The following is a 19,755-nucleotide window of genomic DNA, read 5'->3' as shown; positions in this document are numbered from 1 at the left end:
CACAAGTACTAGAACTTTTCTTAGCCTTTGAACTCTGACCAGGTCCCTTGCTCCCTTATAACTACCCATAAGAACTCCCCTCTCCCTTGGACCTATAACCCAAAATGATATTTTGGCAAATAGCATTGCCAAACAGTACCAGGGCTTGTACCCAGAGCCAGTAAAGGGTCCCGTGTAATCGATTTCTGATGAATTTTCCAATCCCCTTACTGTCTTTGGGCTGAGAGGTCCTGAAGCTTCTACTGCCACCATCATCTTCAAAAACCCACACCTGGTACTGGGCCTCGTGTGCTCTCAGCCAGAACCTGCTATGGTATCAAAAGTTCTTCTAATAATTTCCCAAGTTGTCTTATGTGGAAAAACATCTTACCCCAACTTTCCTTTGGCTCTGTTGCTCCAAAATTTGATTTGAGGCAGTAACTTGTTTGGAGGAAAATGTTGGGAGTTTGGTTGGGTTGCCCCTTCCACTCTGCCATCATAGCTCCCTATCCCGGTATGGACCTATTATCTCACAGACTCCAGCCCATCCATGCTTATTCCATTTTGTGCAACTGTTGACTATGTCTTTCCATAAGATTTTCTTATCCTTAAAATGGGAATAATTTTGATCTTTGAACTCTTTCCCTATAAAATTATTGTGGAGAAAGTGATCCATATGATTATTACAATTTTCCATTTCATATTTTTCTCTATCCACTATTAAATACTTAAAAAAAAAAAATAGCAATAAAGGGGCAGCTAGGTGGGACAAGGAATAGAGTATCAGCCCGGAAGTCAAGAAGACCTGAATTCAAATCTGGTCTTGGACACTTAATACTTCCTAGCTGTGTGACCCTGGGCAAGTCACTTAACCCTGCCTCAGCAAAAAAACAAAAAACAAAACATAAAACAACAACAAAAAATTAGCAATAAATTCAACATGAAGACATTAAGTCAATGGTTTATACTGTTTTCAGTAATAGTCACAGAAGATATTGCCCTCTTCCAAATATTGGTAAGAGAAATATTGTGTAAATCATCTCCTTAAATTAGTAGCCTCACTATCAATGAATAACAAGAATGAAACAATATTTTTCACTTGCCTCCTTTGAATTCTGTTTGGAATTCTCATTTTCCTTTTCTTCTTTTTCTATGGAGCAATGTAAGAATGAATGAAGTAAGTGCAGCTACTTATAATGCAGTTTATAAATAATACAAAGTTTTCAAATAAGTTAGAAACCCAAAATTTGAAATAAATGAATTCTTCCAAACTTCAATAAAGGCTTCCATTTAAATATTTCTGAAAGAAAATTTTAATATAGGACATACATATGTGAGTTTTACTTTTATTGATTACCATATAGTAACTTTTACTTCCTTGAAAAATTATGTATTTTAAAAAACAGTCATATAAGATAGCTTTTTGTCTTCAGATGGACAAATATTGTTTTCACCTATTCAGACTAAAATGAAAAATGATCTTTTGAAAGGTTCTGGGTTTCTCCCCCCCTGAATAAAATATTTGCTAAAGAACTTGGCTAAGTTACTTCAAAAAATTTTCTTCACAATATTTGAACATGTGTATATAATTGTAAATTTCCAAATATAGAAAAATAGTGGAGGGGAAAAAAAATCAGTATTTACCAAAACAGAATAAAAAAGAAAATGACTTAAAAATAATTTATAATAATTTTGGGTTTTAGTACTTTTATAATTCAGAGTTTCTGAGATCATTGTAGAAATATTTCTATTAGAACATATATTTTAAGATAAATTCAAATCTTACTATTAGATTATTATGCAATGACAAACCTGCTTCAGTTAATGTGCTCTTTTTCATCCTGTTCCCAAGGAAATATTCCTGAATATTTATTTTCTGTATTTAAAAACAAAATTAAAAAAAAATAAACATTTCTGTAGCTAATGAATTAACAAGGATTATCCTCCATCCTTAAACTCCATTTTGGCTATATCATATGCTGCTCAACTTCAATCTGGGTCATCTACATCCCTACCATTTGATTTCTATTCCTACTCTCAAATGAATGGATACTGTCATGTAAAAGGGTTAATTAGCTTTTTGTTTGGTTCCAGAAAGAAGAACTGGGATGAACAGATTAAAGTTGCTAAGACACATATTAAGATGATGTCAGGAAAACCTAACATTTAGAGCTACCTTACAAAACAGTGGTTTCTCCTCAATGGAGGTCTTCAGACAAAGGCTGATGTCATTAGGTACATTGTATTAAGAATTCTTTTTTCAGGTATATGTTGGACTAGAAGATTACAGATTCCTTTTAACTTATTTCTGAGAAGCTTTGCTAAAGGTAATAGCTGAGAAAAGGTTTGGAGAAAGGCATGGCATTGTTTCTACACTCAAAGTACTTATAGCTTAGAAGGTGGTTTTGGAACATATATTAAAAGATGATAATTGCTTTTGAGAGATTCAAAACAAGAGAGACTGACATTCCAATTTCATTACCAAAATGGCATAGTTTTATCATACTTTAAGAAAAACATACCTGACCAGTTTCTTTTTCTTCATGATACTGCCGAATGTGCTTTCCATGACATACTTCATAAGTCCAATAAGATTCAATCTTCAAAAAACAAACAAAAAATCCAACGTATTTTTAAATTTCTGAACACTGAAATCTTTTGAATTCCAATTGATACTGAGGAATTTATCAGATGGATAGCTGATGAGTTGGCAATAGCATTAATAGTATTTTACTTTTTACAATAACATGGAAAGACACATTTTAACATTCATTAAAATTTTTTTTCCCCAAATGTTGACTCCAACTGTGATTTGAGTTCCAAATGTGATTTAGAGAATTTTTTCATATGACTAGATACTTTTGATATCTTCATCAAAAACTCCCTATTTATATCCTTTGATTATTTATCAGTTGTGAAATGACTTGTATTTTTATTTTTTATTTAGAAGTTTTTTTCCACAGTATATATACATGAGTAATTTTTTTTTATAATATTATCCCTTGTATTCATTTTTCCAAATTATCCCTCCCCCACTCCCTCCCCTTGATGACAGGCAATCCCATACATTTTACATATGTTACAATATAACCTAGATACAATATATGTGTGTAAATACCATTTTCTTGTTGCACATTAAGTATTAGATTCCAAAGGTGTAAGTAACCTGGGTAGATAGACACTAGTGCTAACAATTTACATTCACTTCCCAGTGTTCCTTCTCTGGGTGTAGTTATTTCTGTCCATCATTGATCAACTGGAAGTGAGTTGGATCTTCTTTATGTTGAAGATATCCACTTCCATCAGAATACATCTTCATACAACATTGAAGTGTACAGAGATCTTCTGATAATCTATTAATTTCACTCAGCATCAGTTGATGCAAATGACTTGTATTCTTATAAATTTGACTCATTATATATATTATACATTATATAGAGGTCTAAAAATGCTGCTCTTCCTTCATCTTTACTTTTTTTCATCATTTCCCTTAGTATTCTAGATCTTTTGTTTTCCAAATGATTTTTGTTGTATTCAGTGTTATTCTCTATTATCAATGTATGTTACCAATCAATCTCTGTAAACTATTTTCTTGATAATTTGATTGATTTGGCACTAAAAGTGTAAAACAATTTTGGTATATTGGTATGGCTTAGCCATGAACACTATATATTCCTCCAGCTATGTAGATTATTCTTTTGTTCTTTAAGAAGAGCTGTGTAAATGAATCTATACGTCTTTTGTGTGCTTTGGGAGGCTGATCCCAGATATTATTTGGAATGGGATTTCTGTTTCTATTACTACATCATGTGTTTTGTTTTTTGAAGACTAATTTTAAGGTTTATTATTTTGCTGAAGTTGTTAATTTCCTCAATTAATCTCTTTGCTGATTTCCTGGGGTTTGAGAAATGAGGTCTCTATGAGAAATATTTGTGATGAAAATTGTTTCCCAGCTTTCTGCCTTCGTTCTTATCTTGGTTGCACTGGTTTTGTCTGTACAAAAACTTTTAAGTTAAATATAATCATAACCACTCATTTTATATCCCCTAATGCCTTCTTATTTTATCCTAAATTCTTCCCTTCTCCATAGATCTAACAGATAAACTATTCTTGTGTTTCCCATTTACTTGTGGCATAATGGTATTTTGATTATGCTTTATGTCCAAATCATGTGCCCATTTTGACCTTATTTTGGTATCCAGTGTTAAGATGTTTATATTATATTTAGTTTTTGCCATATTATCTTTTAGTTTTCCCAGGAATTTTTTGTCAAATAGTGAGTTCTTGTTCCAGAAGCTATAATCCTTGAGTTTACGAAACACTAGAGCACTATGGTCATTTACTACTGTGTTTCGTGTGCCTAATCTATTCCACTGATCCACCACTCAGTTCTTAGCTAGTACCAGATAGTTTTGATCATTACTGCTTTGTAATAAGAGTTCTGAGATCTAATATGGCTAGGATGGTAACAATTTAAATAAAAGGTAAGTGATTGTTTCAAAAAATTTTATAGCTCTACTGAATTCTAAAGTAAGAGTGTGTTTTTTTAAACCATGAATTGTTATTGAAGTTTTGAGGGAAAAAGAGCTCAGCTTGCACATTGTGAAACAGATCCCAGAAGAATCAATCACCTATCACTTAATTTAGAAATAATTTTTTTAGCAATTAAAAATATATTACAAAGCACTTCTTAGGGAATACTCTACTTTAAGAAGTGAAATAATATGCAAATGTAACCCCGTTTTAAGTTTGAAATTTACCTATAAGCAATTTATAATTTTGCATAATATCCATTGAGTGCAATAGATAAAAATATTACTATCTAGATTTCAGGTATTATACACTTAAGTGTGTTTCTGAAAGTTTCAGAATCCCTGGCTTCCTTTAAGTACCAACTAAAATCCCATCTTCTATAGGGATTCTTTCCCAATCCCTCTTAGTCACAGCGCCTTCCCTTTTAAAAACTCTTTCCTATTAAACCTATATGTGACTTGCTTTGAATATATTTGTTTACATGTTGTTTCTCCATTAGATTGAAATCCTTGAACACTGTCTTTTTGTATTCTCAACACTTAGTAACTGGTACAAAATGACTGATTAATAAATGTTTATGACTGATAACTTATGTAAATTAACAATTTATTAAATTTCTAGGTATCTAGAATAATAGCTGATTTCTAACAATGCAGTACAATAAATATTAAAGAAGGAATAAACAAAAAATTAAGTTTGAAAACTTAATTATTTATTTTCTAACATTATGTAAAATAAAGTTAAACAGAGAAATATGTGATGGGTAAATAGGTAGCAGCATATTATTATATCCAATAATATGATCCTAAGAAATGATATAAGGTAGTAGTGTTAAATTAGAATAGAAAAAAAGTCACATGTTATCTTAGAAAACCACAAATTAATATTATTTATGTTGTAATTTTAAAACAAAATTTCGTTAACCATTTCCCAGTTGCATTTTAATCTAGTTTGGCCTTACAAGGGAGTTTTAGCACACTAAGTTTGAAACATATAGTAATAAGGGATATTTAAATATTTGATTGGAATATAATGTTGGTTAGTCATATATAGTAAGAGCAATATGCAATAGATGGATGAGTCTTGCTCTAATGTTAAGCAATCTAAAAGAATGCCTTTAGAACACTGTGTAGATTCTCTACGAAGGATTTATGGGAGGACGGGGGACAAGAATCAAACCAATGGTACAAATCTGTACCAATTTATACACACACTGATTAGATCATGGATCTACTGAAATAAAAGCCAAATGTACACAAAATACATACCCTGTATGAACAACTGCTTTGTTTAAACAATGGTTCCAATAATTCACCTGGAGAAGGGCCTTTATAATCTTTTTCTTCTTCCTGTAAGAATTAAGGTTATAAGTTTTCTGTATTAAAGGATAGAAATAGAAGGGAGAAGAACATTTTAGATGCATGTGTTTGGTTGTGGGTGGGGGGGAGGAAGGGAGGGAAAACAAGCAAAAGCAGAGAAGCAAGAAATATTTACATCAGGTTTATTAGTGATCTTTAATTTAAAAACAAACAAACAGGTATTTCAAATTATATCCTGTTTTGGAAACTTTATTTTAAGATTTAGTCCCTTGCTTGCTATTCTTCCAAGGAAGAACTTTAATGTATATGTCCCATTACTGTCAATAGAGTTATCAGTACTTACCTCATCTCCACTTGCTACAAGGGGAAGTATGCATTTATATTTTTCTTTATCTGCTGTTGTCATAATGACATAATTATCTTCTTTATAGAAAACACCAGCAGAAGGCTAAAAATATACAAAAATATGTAGGCATTAGTTTAACTTCCTAAATGTATTAAACAAAATATAGTAACAGTTGTAGTTTATTCAAATTGTTCTACTGAAGCAACTAATGTTTGTATATGTTCTTTACTATTTGTAAGGGAAATAATATTTACTACTGATACAATGACAGGAGGATAACTAAAATGCTGAATGGCAGAACTGGAATTTTAAAAGATCTTTTGGTCTGGAATAATGTGCTAAGTAAGAGAAGTGGTAGAATAAGTCCTAGATTTGGAGTCAGAGGGTCTGGATAAATTCCAGTTTTGCTGTTTACTAGTTGTATGACTTTGTAGAAGACTCTTAACTTTTCTAGGACATGTCAACAGGGAATCACAACTTCACAAAACTTATGTGAAAACCAGATTTCTTACAAGTGAAATGAACTTGCATGTGGAACCCAAAGAGTTCACCATCCATACAGAAGTTTGCATATTTATGACAACAAGGCAAAAGAAGCAGAAGATACCAGAAATCTCCACCTAAAGGGAAATAACATGCATTAGGAAGAAAGTGCAGTAAAAATAAGAAAAGGACAAAACTGCTCCCCATATGGAAGGAGTAGGGCTAAGGCAAAAGCTGCATTCTTTTTTTTTTGGGGGGGGGGGACTGGTTAGTCTAAGAAGATAGGATGATCTGCTTATAAACAGGGATCTCAGCTGCAGAAGCAATTTCTCAGGTTAAGTACATACTGACTGGCACATATCTTGACTCCCAAGAACACACAGGGAGTCCAGATTGAGATGTAAACAACACATTATGTCAGCTTGGGAGTGGGACTTCATTCTCAATACATTTAGGACCTCTTGTACACGATGGATCCAGTGTTTCTAGAAAATATGGCAACTCAAAAGAATGAGTTCAAGGGACCCCTTAACAATCTTTGTCATCTGAAACAAAAAAGGTGAGAGTGGGTGGTTTGGAATATGTAACATCTGATGTCCTTTTCCAATTCTAAATCTGTGATCTCAAAAACCAAGGGATAAATATGAATCTGATATATAGATTCAAAATATAAATTAAATAAGCACAGAATGGGGGAGAATCAGTTTGATAATCTTCAAGTAAAATAAAATTCAAATTCTAAATTCTAATTCAAATGGGTTAATGGTGTTATTGCTTCTGACAATGTGGCCCTGAAACCAATTTAACCCATTTTTCTTGAGTTGCCATATTTTCTAGAAATATATCTGAGGTTTAGAATAAGTCAATGATGAAGTCTCCCAGTCCCCCCGCTGACATAATACACAATATTCAACCCTAACAGAATTCTGTGTGCCTTTAAAACTTAGTCAGCTATAAACCTGGCTCTAGCCAGTCTAAACAAGAATGATAAACTGTGCAGCTGAGACCCTTTCAGATAAGTAGAACATGCTTCCTAGGAGAGGGGGTTGGGAGCTGGTGTCCCTTCTACAGTCCCTCCCCTGCTGCTTCCTTTCCCCTCTCAAAAGAGGGGACTTTTCTTCATTCTTCCCAAGAGACCTCTTTTTGCTGTAACCCTTAGATACCCAAGGCTTTATCTGTGTTGTTGTGCTCCCCAGAGACTCCATCATGAATGTCTTATGCTACTTCTTGTAATAAAAAAAATTGCTATTCAAGTCCTTTTGAAATTGTGACTAGTGGTTGACACTGCCATAAAAGCTAATGCAAATTTAGGCTACAGTAATAACATTCATACAGCATATTACAGGCTGCAATACACAATGGAAACTTTTCATTTGAGCTTTACAACCAATTATCATGTGAATTTGTCAGGCAAGTATTATTAGTCCATTTTCCAGATGAGAAAACTGTAGCTAAAACAGATTAAGCAGCTTGCTCTAGATGGGATTTAAATCTAAGTGTTCTTGTCTTCAAGGTCAAGTCTTTATTCATTCACAATATCACAGTCTATTCCAAGGCAAATACAGTATTCAAATTAGGATATCTACAAATATTATCTGGTCAGATATATGAAATAATGGGTTTGATTTAGTAATACAGAGTATCTGACCTAGAATCAGTTGACCTGGGTTGAAATGCTGCTTTTGATACATTAGTTAGAACACTTAATCTCCTTGAACCTAAATTTTCTTATTTGTAAAATGGGACTAATATTTGCTCCATTTGGGGCAAAATTTTTTACTCAGGTTGGAAGTGCACCTGATTCCAGTGTTACCCACACCTATTTCTTGTCTTTCTTTTTAGTTTAACATTACAGAAAATAAAAACTATCCACTTTACCTCCTGTGAATCAATCTCTCTTTTATTTGTCTTGAACTCTTCCCCTATCAATAGATCTGACAGGTAATTTCTTCCATGCTGCTCTAATTTATGATGTTATCCGTTATGTCTAAATCATATATCCACCATCTGTAGTTTGTCTTGGTATTTAGTGTGAGATGTTAATCTATGCTTACTTTCTAGTGAACTGACCCATTTATTCTAATTGTTCTTGTTGAATAGTGAAGCCCTGGGCAAGTTACTCACGCTGTTTGCTTTAGTTTCTCATTTGTAAAATAAGCTAGAGAAGGAAATGGTAAACCAATCTAGTATTTTGTCAACAAGACCCCAAAAAGGCATCATAAAAGTTGTACATGACTGAAAACAAAGATACTACTTATCATTTCAAGGAAAGCTCCATTTATTCCTATAGTTTCATGTTCTTGACAGAAATAGGTGCTGTACCTTGTCAAATACTTTTTTCTGCATCAATGGATCATATTGATAATGAAGTAATAAAAATCACTAATGTTTTTTATTTTCCCAATACTAAAGTAGCTCTACATTCCTGGAATGAATCTAGCCTGGTCAGAGTGTATAATCTTTGTGATTACAAATCTCATTATCCTGCAAGACTGAATCTGCCTCATGAATACCTTTGGCCCTGATTACACTCTATGATTAGAAGTCAGGGTCACAAATAATTTTATCCTTCTTCCCCTTTTAAAGCGTGTGTGTGTGTGTGTGTGTGTGTGTGTGTGTGTGTGATCTTCTATTAAATGCTAAACTATTTGGGGGCAGGGATTACTTTTGTTTTTATTTGTATTTGTATAATAGATGCTCAATAAATTGGTTTATTAGCTGGTTGCTATAGTCTCTGTTAATATTCTATTTACAATTTTTTGCATTAATATTTATTAGCGATATTAGTCTATAGCTTTCTTTCACTGTTTTGACTCTTCTGGGTTTAATTATGTGTCATAGAAGGAATTTGGTAGGGTTTCTTCTTTTCTTATTTTTTTCTAGAGATTATTTTAAAAATAAATTAATTTGCAAAATAAATGATTAAAGATAGATCACCTCACTGAATAGCACTAGATCTTTTTTCCACATCCACCCCTTTGCCCTACCTTTTGCAGTTGTCCAATCTCAGTTATAAGCAGGGCATTAAGTATTATTGCTTTGAAAAAATGTACTAATACTGCATTTAGGAACAAAGAAAAATAGATCTGGAACTAAAAGAGATCTAGAGTTGATCTGATCCAATTTTATAGATGAGGAAAACCAATGAGATGAAATGATGTGTCTAAGATTAAAGATAAGTGATAGGCCTTTTGCCTATAAATCCAGCCTTCTCTGAAAAACCAGAAGAACAGAGTTGGAACTCTGAAGCACTGACAAGACAATATGTGTATGAAGAATGTGAGACAGAACTAGAAGCCCTGGTCTAGGACCTCCTCCTCCTATTGTGTGATTTTATTTCTTTGGGTCTCATGAAAAAAAATGAGGACATTGGACAAAATTTCCAATGGCAAGACTGAAAATAAAGGAAGGATTGACACAGAAAAAAGGCACAAAAAGTAGAGAAACATTTTTGAATTTACATTAGATGACAGATACAAGATTGATGACACAATTGAATTTTCTCTTGGTCTGACCCAATACAACAACAATATTCAAATAATCAAAGTTGCAGAAAACCCAAAGGGCAATGGAAATGGCTATAGCATATTTCCAACAGTGATTTCTGTGCATGAAGGGGGGAAAATGAGAGCATAACAGCTGATTCAACAAACAAATATTAAGCCTACTCTGTGAAAGGCACTGGGAATACAAAGATAACAAGAAAAATAGTCCCTGTTCTCAGGAAATGAATGATTGTTTTTAAACCAAAAGAATGTGGACTGGTTATATAGCAAGGGTAACATATGGATAGGACTGTGCTGTAATAGGAAGAAAGAAATTTGAAAAAGACCTAGAGTAAGGCCTTCAGCACACTGGATACGCTTTGTGTGAGGAATCTATAGAACAGGAATAAGAAATGCACAGGATGAGGAAGTGTAGATGATGTATGGGCAATACACACTGAGATTCAGGGGATACCTACAATGATGACATTATGGATGTACTAAACTACTGGCTCAATACCAATATATCTTCATGTGTCACTAACACTATAATAGAGGAATTCTCATAGTAAAAAAATTATATTCCTCAGATAACCAAGAGCCACAATGTGGAATGTGGTATGTACAGTGTGGTGAATCAGGATTGAACATTAAAAGAAGAGATAAGCAAAGTACTACATCTTTCATTCCAGCACCACCACAGATAACAAACTTAATTGAGGTTAATCCCAGGTTGATCACAGAGTGATAAATGTTCAACTGTACAATTCAAGACTAAATGGAGGCCTAAAGGTTGGAGGAATCTGTATACTGATGAATTCAAAATTGGAGAACTGAAAATTTCCCCCCTTTACTGACACAATCTCCTGCTTTAGACTTCTATAGTGTTTATGAATGTTTAGATCCTTCTTCATTCTGTTAAACAAAAATAACTTTTAGTCACCCCCTGGGTTAGGATGTGAAATGTTAAAAGATCCGACTTAGACTTGGAAGAAAGCTTAGCACTCATCCAATCTGAAGCCTTATTTTTAGATGAGAAATTTAGGAACAAAGAAAAATAGATCTGGAACTAAAAGAGACCTAGAGTTGATCTGGTCCAACTCTATCATTTTATAGGTGAGGAAAACCAATGAGATGAAATGAAAGTTGAAGTGATGATCCAAATTCACAGCGCCAAATTGGGAACAGATCATTGAGCTCCTGATCCCTGGTCTAGTTTTAAAAAAATAAATCATGCTGTCTCTTTATATGTTGCTTTTTGCATTAGGGGCATTATGATTGGAGAGTGAGGATGGTAGACATAGTCCTATTGAATTCTTCTAAACAGCTCTGCAGGAAGAAATCTCATTCTAGAATTTATAGTGTTTATTTGTAAAAGACAGAATTTCTCTAATTCTGTTGAGGGCCTAACAACCTTCTAGTCACTCAGTTTTACAATACTAGCATCATTCTAGAGTTTTCCTTCTTCACTTCTTGACATCCAACTAAACAGATGCTAATTTTTTCAAACATTTCTCTGTATCTCTCTCAATTTGCCCTCTTCTCCCCATTCACAAAGCCAACCTATCATTTTAGATATTAAAACATCTCTCACCTGAATAAGTCTCCTCAATGGATTGCCAACTTTTCTAGTTTATCCTCTACAGAGCTGCCAAAATCATCTTAACATTCAATCTGATCATGCAACTCCATTATTCAACAAACTTCAGTGGTTCTCTCAGCTCTAGGAAAAAACGCAGCCTCCTCAGATGGACATTAACGCCTAATCCAATTTCAGCCTATTCCTTCATGGAACTTCATTTTGGACAAACAGGTCTCTTTGTGGTTCTCTTTGACATAGGACAATATCTCCTATCTCTTTGCCCAGGCTGCACCCCAGGCCAAAATGTCTCCTCATCACTCCCTGAAAATTCCCAGCTTCCTTCAAATCTCAGTTCATGTACTACCCCCTACCTAATTCTAGTTCCTGCCTTCCGTTAATTTATCTCCAGTTCACCCAGAAAGTTTTCCCCAAGTACATGATGAACTCCTGGAGAGTGGGAACTAGTTTTGTTTTATTGTTTGGGAGCGGTTTTTTTTTTTTTTTTTTTTTTTGCCATCCTTTGTATCCCTAGCCCCTAGAACAGTGGCGCATAGAAACTTAATAAAAGCTTACTGAAGGCAGGCACTTCCCCCAGGATTATCCCACATCTACTACACACCGAATCCTCCCCCTCCCCCATGACATCTATCTCCTTGAAGTAAAGGTTGCTTTATATTTTAGATTTGTCTCCCGCACCTAGCTCGGATCTTAGCGTGCAGTAGAAGTTTGAAGGGGATTTGCTGCATTGACTTGGAAAGGAAAATTGTCTTTGAGAAGGCCTGATGGCATGTAAGGAGAGAAAGGAGGCTGTTTGAAGGAATAGCCGGTGGCTGCTCTCCGAGGGGAAGGCAGACATGACGCACGCCTAGTTATCCCTAGTGGAACATGTCCACGAGATGAGTACGTGTGTGTCCCCCACCCATGCACTCTGGGACTCAGTTACACTAACACTTGGGTGTGTATGTATGTGCGTGAGTATTTGTGTACACACATATATCCGTACACGCTGTTTTTGGAGGGAGGTGCCTAGGAACGCTTCCCTGGACTAAGTGGCTGGGCAGCCAGGCTCCGTGCCCCCGGCGGCGGGGGGATGCACGCCTGTCAGGAGGTCCCAGAAAACCCGTGCCTAGTTAAAGTGAAAAAGCACTTGCTAGCTCGGGGCGCGGGGTTGGAGGCCGGCGCGGGCACTGACCAGAGTGAATTCGGTGCCGGGCCAGTTGACTCGGAAAGGGATGTCGTCACTGAGCGGAGGGAGCACTCGACCTCCCCCGGACGCCTCCAGGAGCCCACAGAGGACCAGCAGAACCGGTGCGCCCGGGACCAGCCTGCGTCCGCCACCTCCTCCTTCTTCCATCCTCCTCCGCCTCTTTCTCCAGCCGCCGCCGCCACCGCCGCCGCCGCCGTCGCTGCCTCCTTGGCCCATAGAGAGGAGGCGGAGGCGGCGGGACTAGAGATCGCCCAGCGGACCGGAGCCCCAACCGCCGCCACGTCTCCTTCCGGGGAGCCTCAAGAAACCGCCTCCACCTCTCTCACTTTCGCGTTGTCGTTTCCGGGACAAACGGCCTATCAACATCCGGGTCCGCCTACGGAAGCCGAGAGGTAGTAGTTCTCCTCTTCTCCGCCCCCTCATCCCCAGAGCTACCTGATCCTGTAGCGTTGTGCTTTCGGTCCTAGGAGGAGGCATCCACTCAGTCGACTACTCGCCGGCTCACCTGGGCCTTGGGGGTTGGGACCCTGAGGGCCGAGATTCCAGCCTGGGAGACCTAGACGACAAGGGAGGAGGCCGCGAGTTCCTATTCGCAGCCGGTGAGTCCCGCGGAGCCCCCGGCCGAGTTGCAGGCGCTCTCCCGAGGGGCCCCTGCCTTCTCCTGCGTTGTCCCCAACTTCGCGTAGTCCTCCACCTCCCTTTGATTCCATTTTATACTCGGGGGGCTGGAGGGAGGGCGTTACTTGGGGTTTAGATAATTCAGAAAGTTAAGGGAAAGAGTACGTCGACTGTCCCTCCAGGGCTCTCGCCTTGAGGGAAAATCTCTACCTCCTGCGGCGCCTAAATTCTAGATGTGTTCGTTGTTGGGTTGGTACCCGAGCATCGTTCGCTCCACCTTACCCTGAATGGCTCTTCCAAAGGTTTTCCCCCTGTCCCACCCGGTCCTGTTCCCCCTCCCCCTCCCCTTCCCCATGAGTCTTTCCAGTAAGTGCGCAGGCTTTTCATTGATTAAGTGGCCTACTGGGGTTCGGAAACCAAAATTAGCCCAAATAGCGTTAGCTGGTGCAGTGGAGAGAGCACCGAGGTCGGAAGGACCTGAGCCCCTCCTCAGACCCGAGGTCGCGCTGGGATTTCGGAAAGCACTTACCTATTGACAGCTTGTTTGTGTTGTCGCTCTGCTATGTCAAACCCGTTCGATCGTTGTTTGCCTTATACTTGTATTACTAGTACTTACCATACTTCCTGGCACACATTTAATTTTGTCCATCCGTGTCTGATTCTTCGTGATCTCATCTGGGGTTTTCGGGGCAAAGATTTTGTGAAGTGCTTTGCCGCTTCCTTCTTCAGCTCCCTAGAGGAAACAGGTAAACTGAGTGACTTCCCGAGATCACACTGCTCCCAGGTCTTTAAGGTCACGTTTGTAATGTTCTCCTGACTCCAGGCGGGGTGCGCTGTCCCCTGTGCCACACTGGGCATGTAGCAGGCCTGCTTCTAAGTATACATTTGTTTCTCTGCAAGTTTGGACTTCGGGAGAGAAGCTGCACAAGTCTATGTGCTCCATCGCCACATGTTCTATGTTCATTCTTCCTATTCTCTCCATTCTCATTGTGAATAAGCATTAAGTGCTGACTGTGTTCTAGGAAAACACATTCTCCTGCTCTCCGGAACTTATAATCTAATGGGGGAGATAGCAAACAATCTATACAGGGTAACTAGGAAAAAAATTAAAAGGGGAAAGGATAGAGAGGTTGATACAGTCTTCCTGAAGACATGTTTAAATGTTTCATGTGTGTACATCTTGTCCATATTGTAACATCCTTGAGTGTTGAGACTGTTGGATTTCTTGGGTGATACTTTTTTGCTCCTCTTCTTACCTTTTACTTCTTTACTGTGTTACTATAGTAACTATTTCAGAAATGGTATGGCTAATTCTTTTTACCCTAGATAAGTATATTTAATAGTTCTCTTGACTAAATGAATTGTGAGTTATAGTTCAGCAAACATTTATTGAACATTTATACCAACTATTATATTAGGTTTTATGGGTTAGAAGGTAAAAAATAGTTCCGGACCTCATGGAATTCACATTCTAACAGGGGTTACATCATGTAAATAATTAGGTACATACAGGAGTTTAAAATTGCACTAAGACCTTTAGGACACTCTGTGTACAGACTAGAGGGGAGAGCCTTATATAAAAGCTGGGATTTGAGCTAAGTCTTGAAGGATGCTAAGAAGTGGAGGAAAAGAGGGAGAGAAATCCAGGCATGTGGGAGAGCTAGGGCCAAGCAGATGGGAGATGGAGTGTTGTGCTTGAGAACATATTAAGGCAGTTTAGCCAGATGGTAATAGTCATGGAGGAAAGCAAAGTGTAAGAAGACTATATTTCTTTAAATATTCTCATCCTTGCCATGGCCTGTTTATATATGTATATATATGTATTATATTGCATATGTAATATATATGTGTGTGTATATATATATATAGTATACTTAATAATATATATGTGTATATATATAATACATTAGTTATGTTACATACAAACCCTTTTGTGGTTTTTTTATGACTGGAAATTTTATCTTAACATCAAAAAAACATTTATTAAGAGACTATTATGAGCTGTCCTGAAATCTGGTAGAAATTAGGTATATACAAAAATCAAACATAATAAATATAAAAAAATGCATGATACTCATTTGCATTGCAAACACTTCATTATATCTTTTACTTTCCTGGGATGTGACAACATTGGTGGGCCTGTTAAGCAGTTTACAATGCGCAAATCAAGCCTCCGGCCTGACAGTCAAGGCTTTCTAATTTTTTCAGTTGTAGGATTATCCCATTAAAAGTTAGCTCCTAAGAAAAACCCTGTACTTGAAAAAAGTACTCTTTGGGCATTTGACACTAACATTGGAATAGAATTTCCTGGGAAATCTTGAATTTACAAGGGAATTTTCTTCCCTGTTCCTCTAGTTTGCTGATATATGTATACATTATACAATTATCCTTATGTATTTATTTGAAACTTATTTTGGTGTGATGTGTTGATTATTTGTATAAAGCTAGTTTCTCTCAAGATTGGTTTTCTTCTGGTTTTCCCAGCAGTGTTTGTTAAAATACTTATTCCAGTTGTTGGGGTATTTATGCTCCTATGATCATTTGTTTCTGTAGGGGTTGTATTTTTAATATGTTCTACTAACTACCTTTTCCGTTTTGTTAACCAATATCTGAATTTTGGAGTATTCTTTGAAATCTTTGGGATTGTTAGGCCCTTTTTCTTCCACAATTTGTTTTAAAATTTTTGATCTTTTGTTTTTCCAGATATATTTTATTATTTTACTAGCTCCATAAAACAGGATTTATTAGTTTGTTAAGAATAATTAATTTAGATAATATTATTATTATAATTGTATTGGCATAATTCATCCATGAACAATTGGTATTTCTCTAGTTATTTAGATGTATTTTTTTCTGTAAAATATTTTATAATTATATTCATATAGTTCCTGTGTATATATTAGTGGACTCCCAGATATTTATATTTTCTCTCCCATTTTAAATGGAATTTTGTTTTATTGGTGATATGGAGAAAGACTGATAATGATCTGTTTTTATTTTGTATCCAGTAACTTTGTTGGTTACTGTTTCAGTTAATTTTTAGTTGACAGTTCCTGCCTTCAGGAGCTCAAAATCAAATGGAGGAGACAGCAAACAGAGTCCATCAAAAAGTAGCTTTTTCTTTGTGTTTTCTTATTCCTTTGGATTTTTTTGTTTGTTAACTTATTGCTATAGCTAGCATTTCTAGAACTCCACTTTTTGTCCTCACTCTTGAATCTAGTTTCTAACCTCTTTAATTTAGCAAAACTAGAATGAAATTATTAGTTGTCAAATTCAGTGACTTTTAAAAAATCCTTATTTTTCTTACTCTCTAACAGCTTTTGGTATTGATCACTCTTTCTTTCTTGATATTCTTGTCTTTCTAGATTTTTTTGGATATCACTTATTCCTGATCCTCCTATCAAACTACCACTTCTTGTCCAGTCATACCCCCTAATTATAAATATCTGAAAGAGTTCTGGGTTTTCATCTTTCCTCCTTTTCCACTTGGTGATCTTAATAGATCTATCAATCTAATCTGGTTTCTAATTCTCAGGGTGCTATAACTGAACAGGCTAGAAACTGAAAGAGTCAAGAATCAAATAGTTTAATTTCAAAGTGTGGAAAACAGCTTGCAAGCAAGAATACATGTATCAGAGGGCCCTCTTCTATTCCTCTTTAGTGTGGGGCGATCTTATACCGAAGGCTGTGCAGTGAGCCTTACCCCTGACAATAAGGGTGATAGCATCAGCATGACAAGTTTGATTCATAGCAGGGCTTCATGACCCGAAACAGTTGTGGTATTTTGTTGTTGCTGAGATCATTCAGATCTAGTCCCCCTTTCCCAAATTAACTGATCAGAGACATCTTCAGGTACAGAGAAAGCATTTATTTAATCTCTGCAGAGACAGAGGCCTAGACACACACCGGAGAGCCATCCTAGCTCCTGCCATGTGCTCCTGAATCTGACCAGCTTCTGACTTGTCAGAGATTTAAAAAGCAAAAACCCAAACCTTTTCATTGGATAGAATAAAAGAGTGTAGCCATCCTTGACCAATGTTGTCTGCTTCCTGTGGGTCAGGTTACTTCCTGTAGGATACATCACTTCTTGATGGTCTTGACTTCCTGCAACCCAGGTTTCAAGACCTGGGAATAGGGATCAGGTGACAGTCTAAGTACTGAGGAAGGTGTATCTAATCAGTTCCATTCAATCCAGAGGGTGAATTCAAAGGATTGTTATGCCAAGTTCTGGGCACAGCCTGCTTGCTGGGCTTTAGCTCTGGAAAACAGGCTGTATCCTAGTTTCTTGAAAGATCCCATAGATCTGTTTGCGGACTTGATTCCATTCTCCATTTAGCCACCAAAGGGATTTTCCTAAAGTACAAGTATGACTATTATTTCCTCACTTTCTGTGAGGTGTAGTGGTTCTCTTACCCTCCAGGATAAAATACAAAATCATCTTTTGGTTTTCAAATCCTTATATAACTTAGACCCTGCCTACTTTTCTAGTGTTATTGTACCATTCAGTGCCACTAGCCTCCTTCCTGGTCCACAAAAGAAAAAAATACAAACTAGCTTTTGAAGAAACTATCTTTTGGCTCTAGATTTTTTCCTCTGGCTCCCCCTTTTACCTGGAATGTTCTTCATCTCCTGGCTTTCCTGATTTCCTTCATAATCTAATTAAAATTCCAGCTTATATAGGAATTTTTCTAATTCATTTTAATTCTAGCACCTTCCTTCCTTTAAATGTTTTCCTGTTTATCCTGTATATTGCTTGTTAGTCCATATTTATTTACTTGCTATCTCCCCTATTAGATTGTGGGTTTTTGAGAGCAAAGATAATCATAGCATTTTATTTTATTTTATTTTTATTATTTTTTTTAATATTGTATCACTTTATCCTCATCTTTTTTTTTTTTTTTAAACACTTTATTTTTAATTTATTTTTCCTGAGGCTGGTGTTAAGTGACTTGCCCAGGGTCACACAGCTAGGAAGTATTAAGTATCTGAGACCAGATTTGAACTCTGGTCCTCCTGAATTCAAGGCTGGTGCTCTACTGCGCCACCTAGCTGCCCCTAATCATAGCATTTTAGAGATAAAGTTAAATTAAATAAAATTTAAGATAATATAATGCCCAGCTTTATTGTCTTGTTTATAACCAATTTAAAATAGCATGTTATTTAGTTGGCAATTTTAATAAACTGCATAAATTGACCTTTGGAGATTACCAGTGATTTTTAATTGCCAAATCTTATGGCTGTTGCCAGTTTTCATTTCTTCTTTATCTCACTATATCCTTTGACATTGTTATCACTCTTTTCCTTGATCCCAATTCTCTCTAGGTTTCTATGATACTACTCTATCCTGGTTATCCTCCTGCCATTCTCACTGTTCCTTCTCAGTCTTTTTTGTTGGATCTTCAACTGGATCATGACTACTAAAGGTAAGCAACTTCCAGACCTCTGTGCAGTGCATTCTTTTCTTTCTATACTATTTCATTTGGAGATCTCATTAGCTCCCATGGTTTCAATTGTCATGTCTATGCTGATGATTCCCAGATCTATTTGTCCAGCCTTAATCTTTTTTTTCCTACTTTTATATTTCTAACTTCTTATCTTGTGGAAATCTTAAATTCAACATGTCCAAAACTGAACTCATTTCCCCACCAAGCCCTCCTTTAGAACTTCCCTATTATTCTTGAGAGTATCATCACCCTTTTAAGTTCAGTCTTTTCTAGTCTTTTTTTTTTTTTTTCAAATGGTGCAATTGGGGTTAAGTGACTTGTCCAGGGTCACACAGATAGGAAGTATTAAGTGTCTTAAGATCAGATTTGAACTCAGGTCCTCCTGACTTCTGGGCTGGTGCTCTATCCACTGTGCTACCTAGCTGCCCTCAGCCTTATCTAATCTTATTATTCCACTGGAGAGTAGAAGGGGGAGATCTACTTGCTCTCTCCTTTCTTTCTCCCTGTTATTATGTACTATAATATTGTTCCTGGCCAAGCCCCAAATGGCCATTGTTTGGGTCTTGATTGAATCTTTTTGGTTTAGGCCATAAAACTTGAGAGTTTTCCCTTTCCAGATTTATTTGTTTGACTAGATGAAAGCCTTTCTGTATCTCCTACCTAGCTGGAAGCACTGAATGGGTGTGGTCTCAGTCAAACCTTTTGAAGACCTTAGCTTAAAAAAAGCCCAGATCTCCCTTTGTACAAGGGGCTATCTCC

General features: G+C 36.6%; 2 protein-coding genes across 5 annotated transcripts in view; one reads left to right on the top strand and one right to left on the bottom strand.

Moving 5' to 3' along the window:
• Nucleotides 1-13,283, bottom strand: part of LOC141554700 (endoplasmic reticulum lectin 1-like) — a 38,489-nt gene extending 25,206 nt beyond the window's left edge. Inside the window, exons 1-7 of one of the 2 annotated variants that reach the window (XM_074286909.1) lie at nt 12,920-13,257; nt 6,690-6,797; nt 6,175-6,279; nt 5,781-5,861; nt 2,502-2,579; nt 1,792-1,855; nt 1,083-1,129 (exon numbers count right to left, since the gene is read on the bottom strand). In XM_074286909.1, the coding sequence (XP_074143010.1) occupies nt 1,083-1,129; nt 1,792-1,855; nt 2,502-2,579; nt 5,781-5,861; nt 6,175-6,279; nt 6,690-6,797; nt 12,920-13,150 (714 nt within the window). In that variant the 5' untranslated portion in view covers nt 13,151-13,257. Of the gene's footprint in view, nt 1-1,082; nt 1,130-1,791; nt 1,856-2,501; nt 2,580-5,780; nt 5,862-6,174; nt 6,280-6,689; nt 6,798-12,919 lie in introns of both variants that reach the window. The other variant, XM_074286910.1, reaches the window with a different exon arrangement.
• Nucleotides 13,284-13,321: 38 nt separating this feature from the next.
• The window catches only part of ASB3 (ankyrin repeat and SOCS box containing 3), a 105,337-nt gene continuing 98,903 nt past the window's right edge, over nt 13,322-19,755 (top strand). Inside the window, exons 1-2 of one of the 3 annotated variants that reach the window (XM_074286914.1) lie at nt 13,333-13,533; nt 18,875-18,975. In XM_074286914.1, the coding sequence (XP_074143015.1) occupies nt 18,963-18,975 (13 nt within the window). In that variant the 5' untranslated portion in view covers nt 13,333-13,533; nt 18,875-18,962. Of the gene's footprint in view, nt 13,534-18,874; nt 18,976-19,755 lie in introns of those variants that run through there. The other 2 variants (XM_074286915.1, XM_074286918.1) reach the window with 2 other exon arrangements.

Source organism: Sminthopsis crassicaudata, chromosome 2 (assembly GCF_048593235.1).
Source record: "Sminthopsis crassicaudata isolate SCR6 chromosome 2, ASM4859323v1, whole genome shotgun sequence".
Classification (NCBI taxonomy): Eukaryota; Metazoa; Chordata; class Mammalia; order Dasyuromorphia; family Dasyuridae; genus Sminthopsis; species Sminthopsis crassicaudata.
Note: the sequence above shows the minus strand (reverse complement) of the source record. Positions and strands in the feature narration are given on the sequence as shown.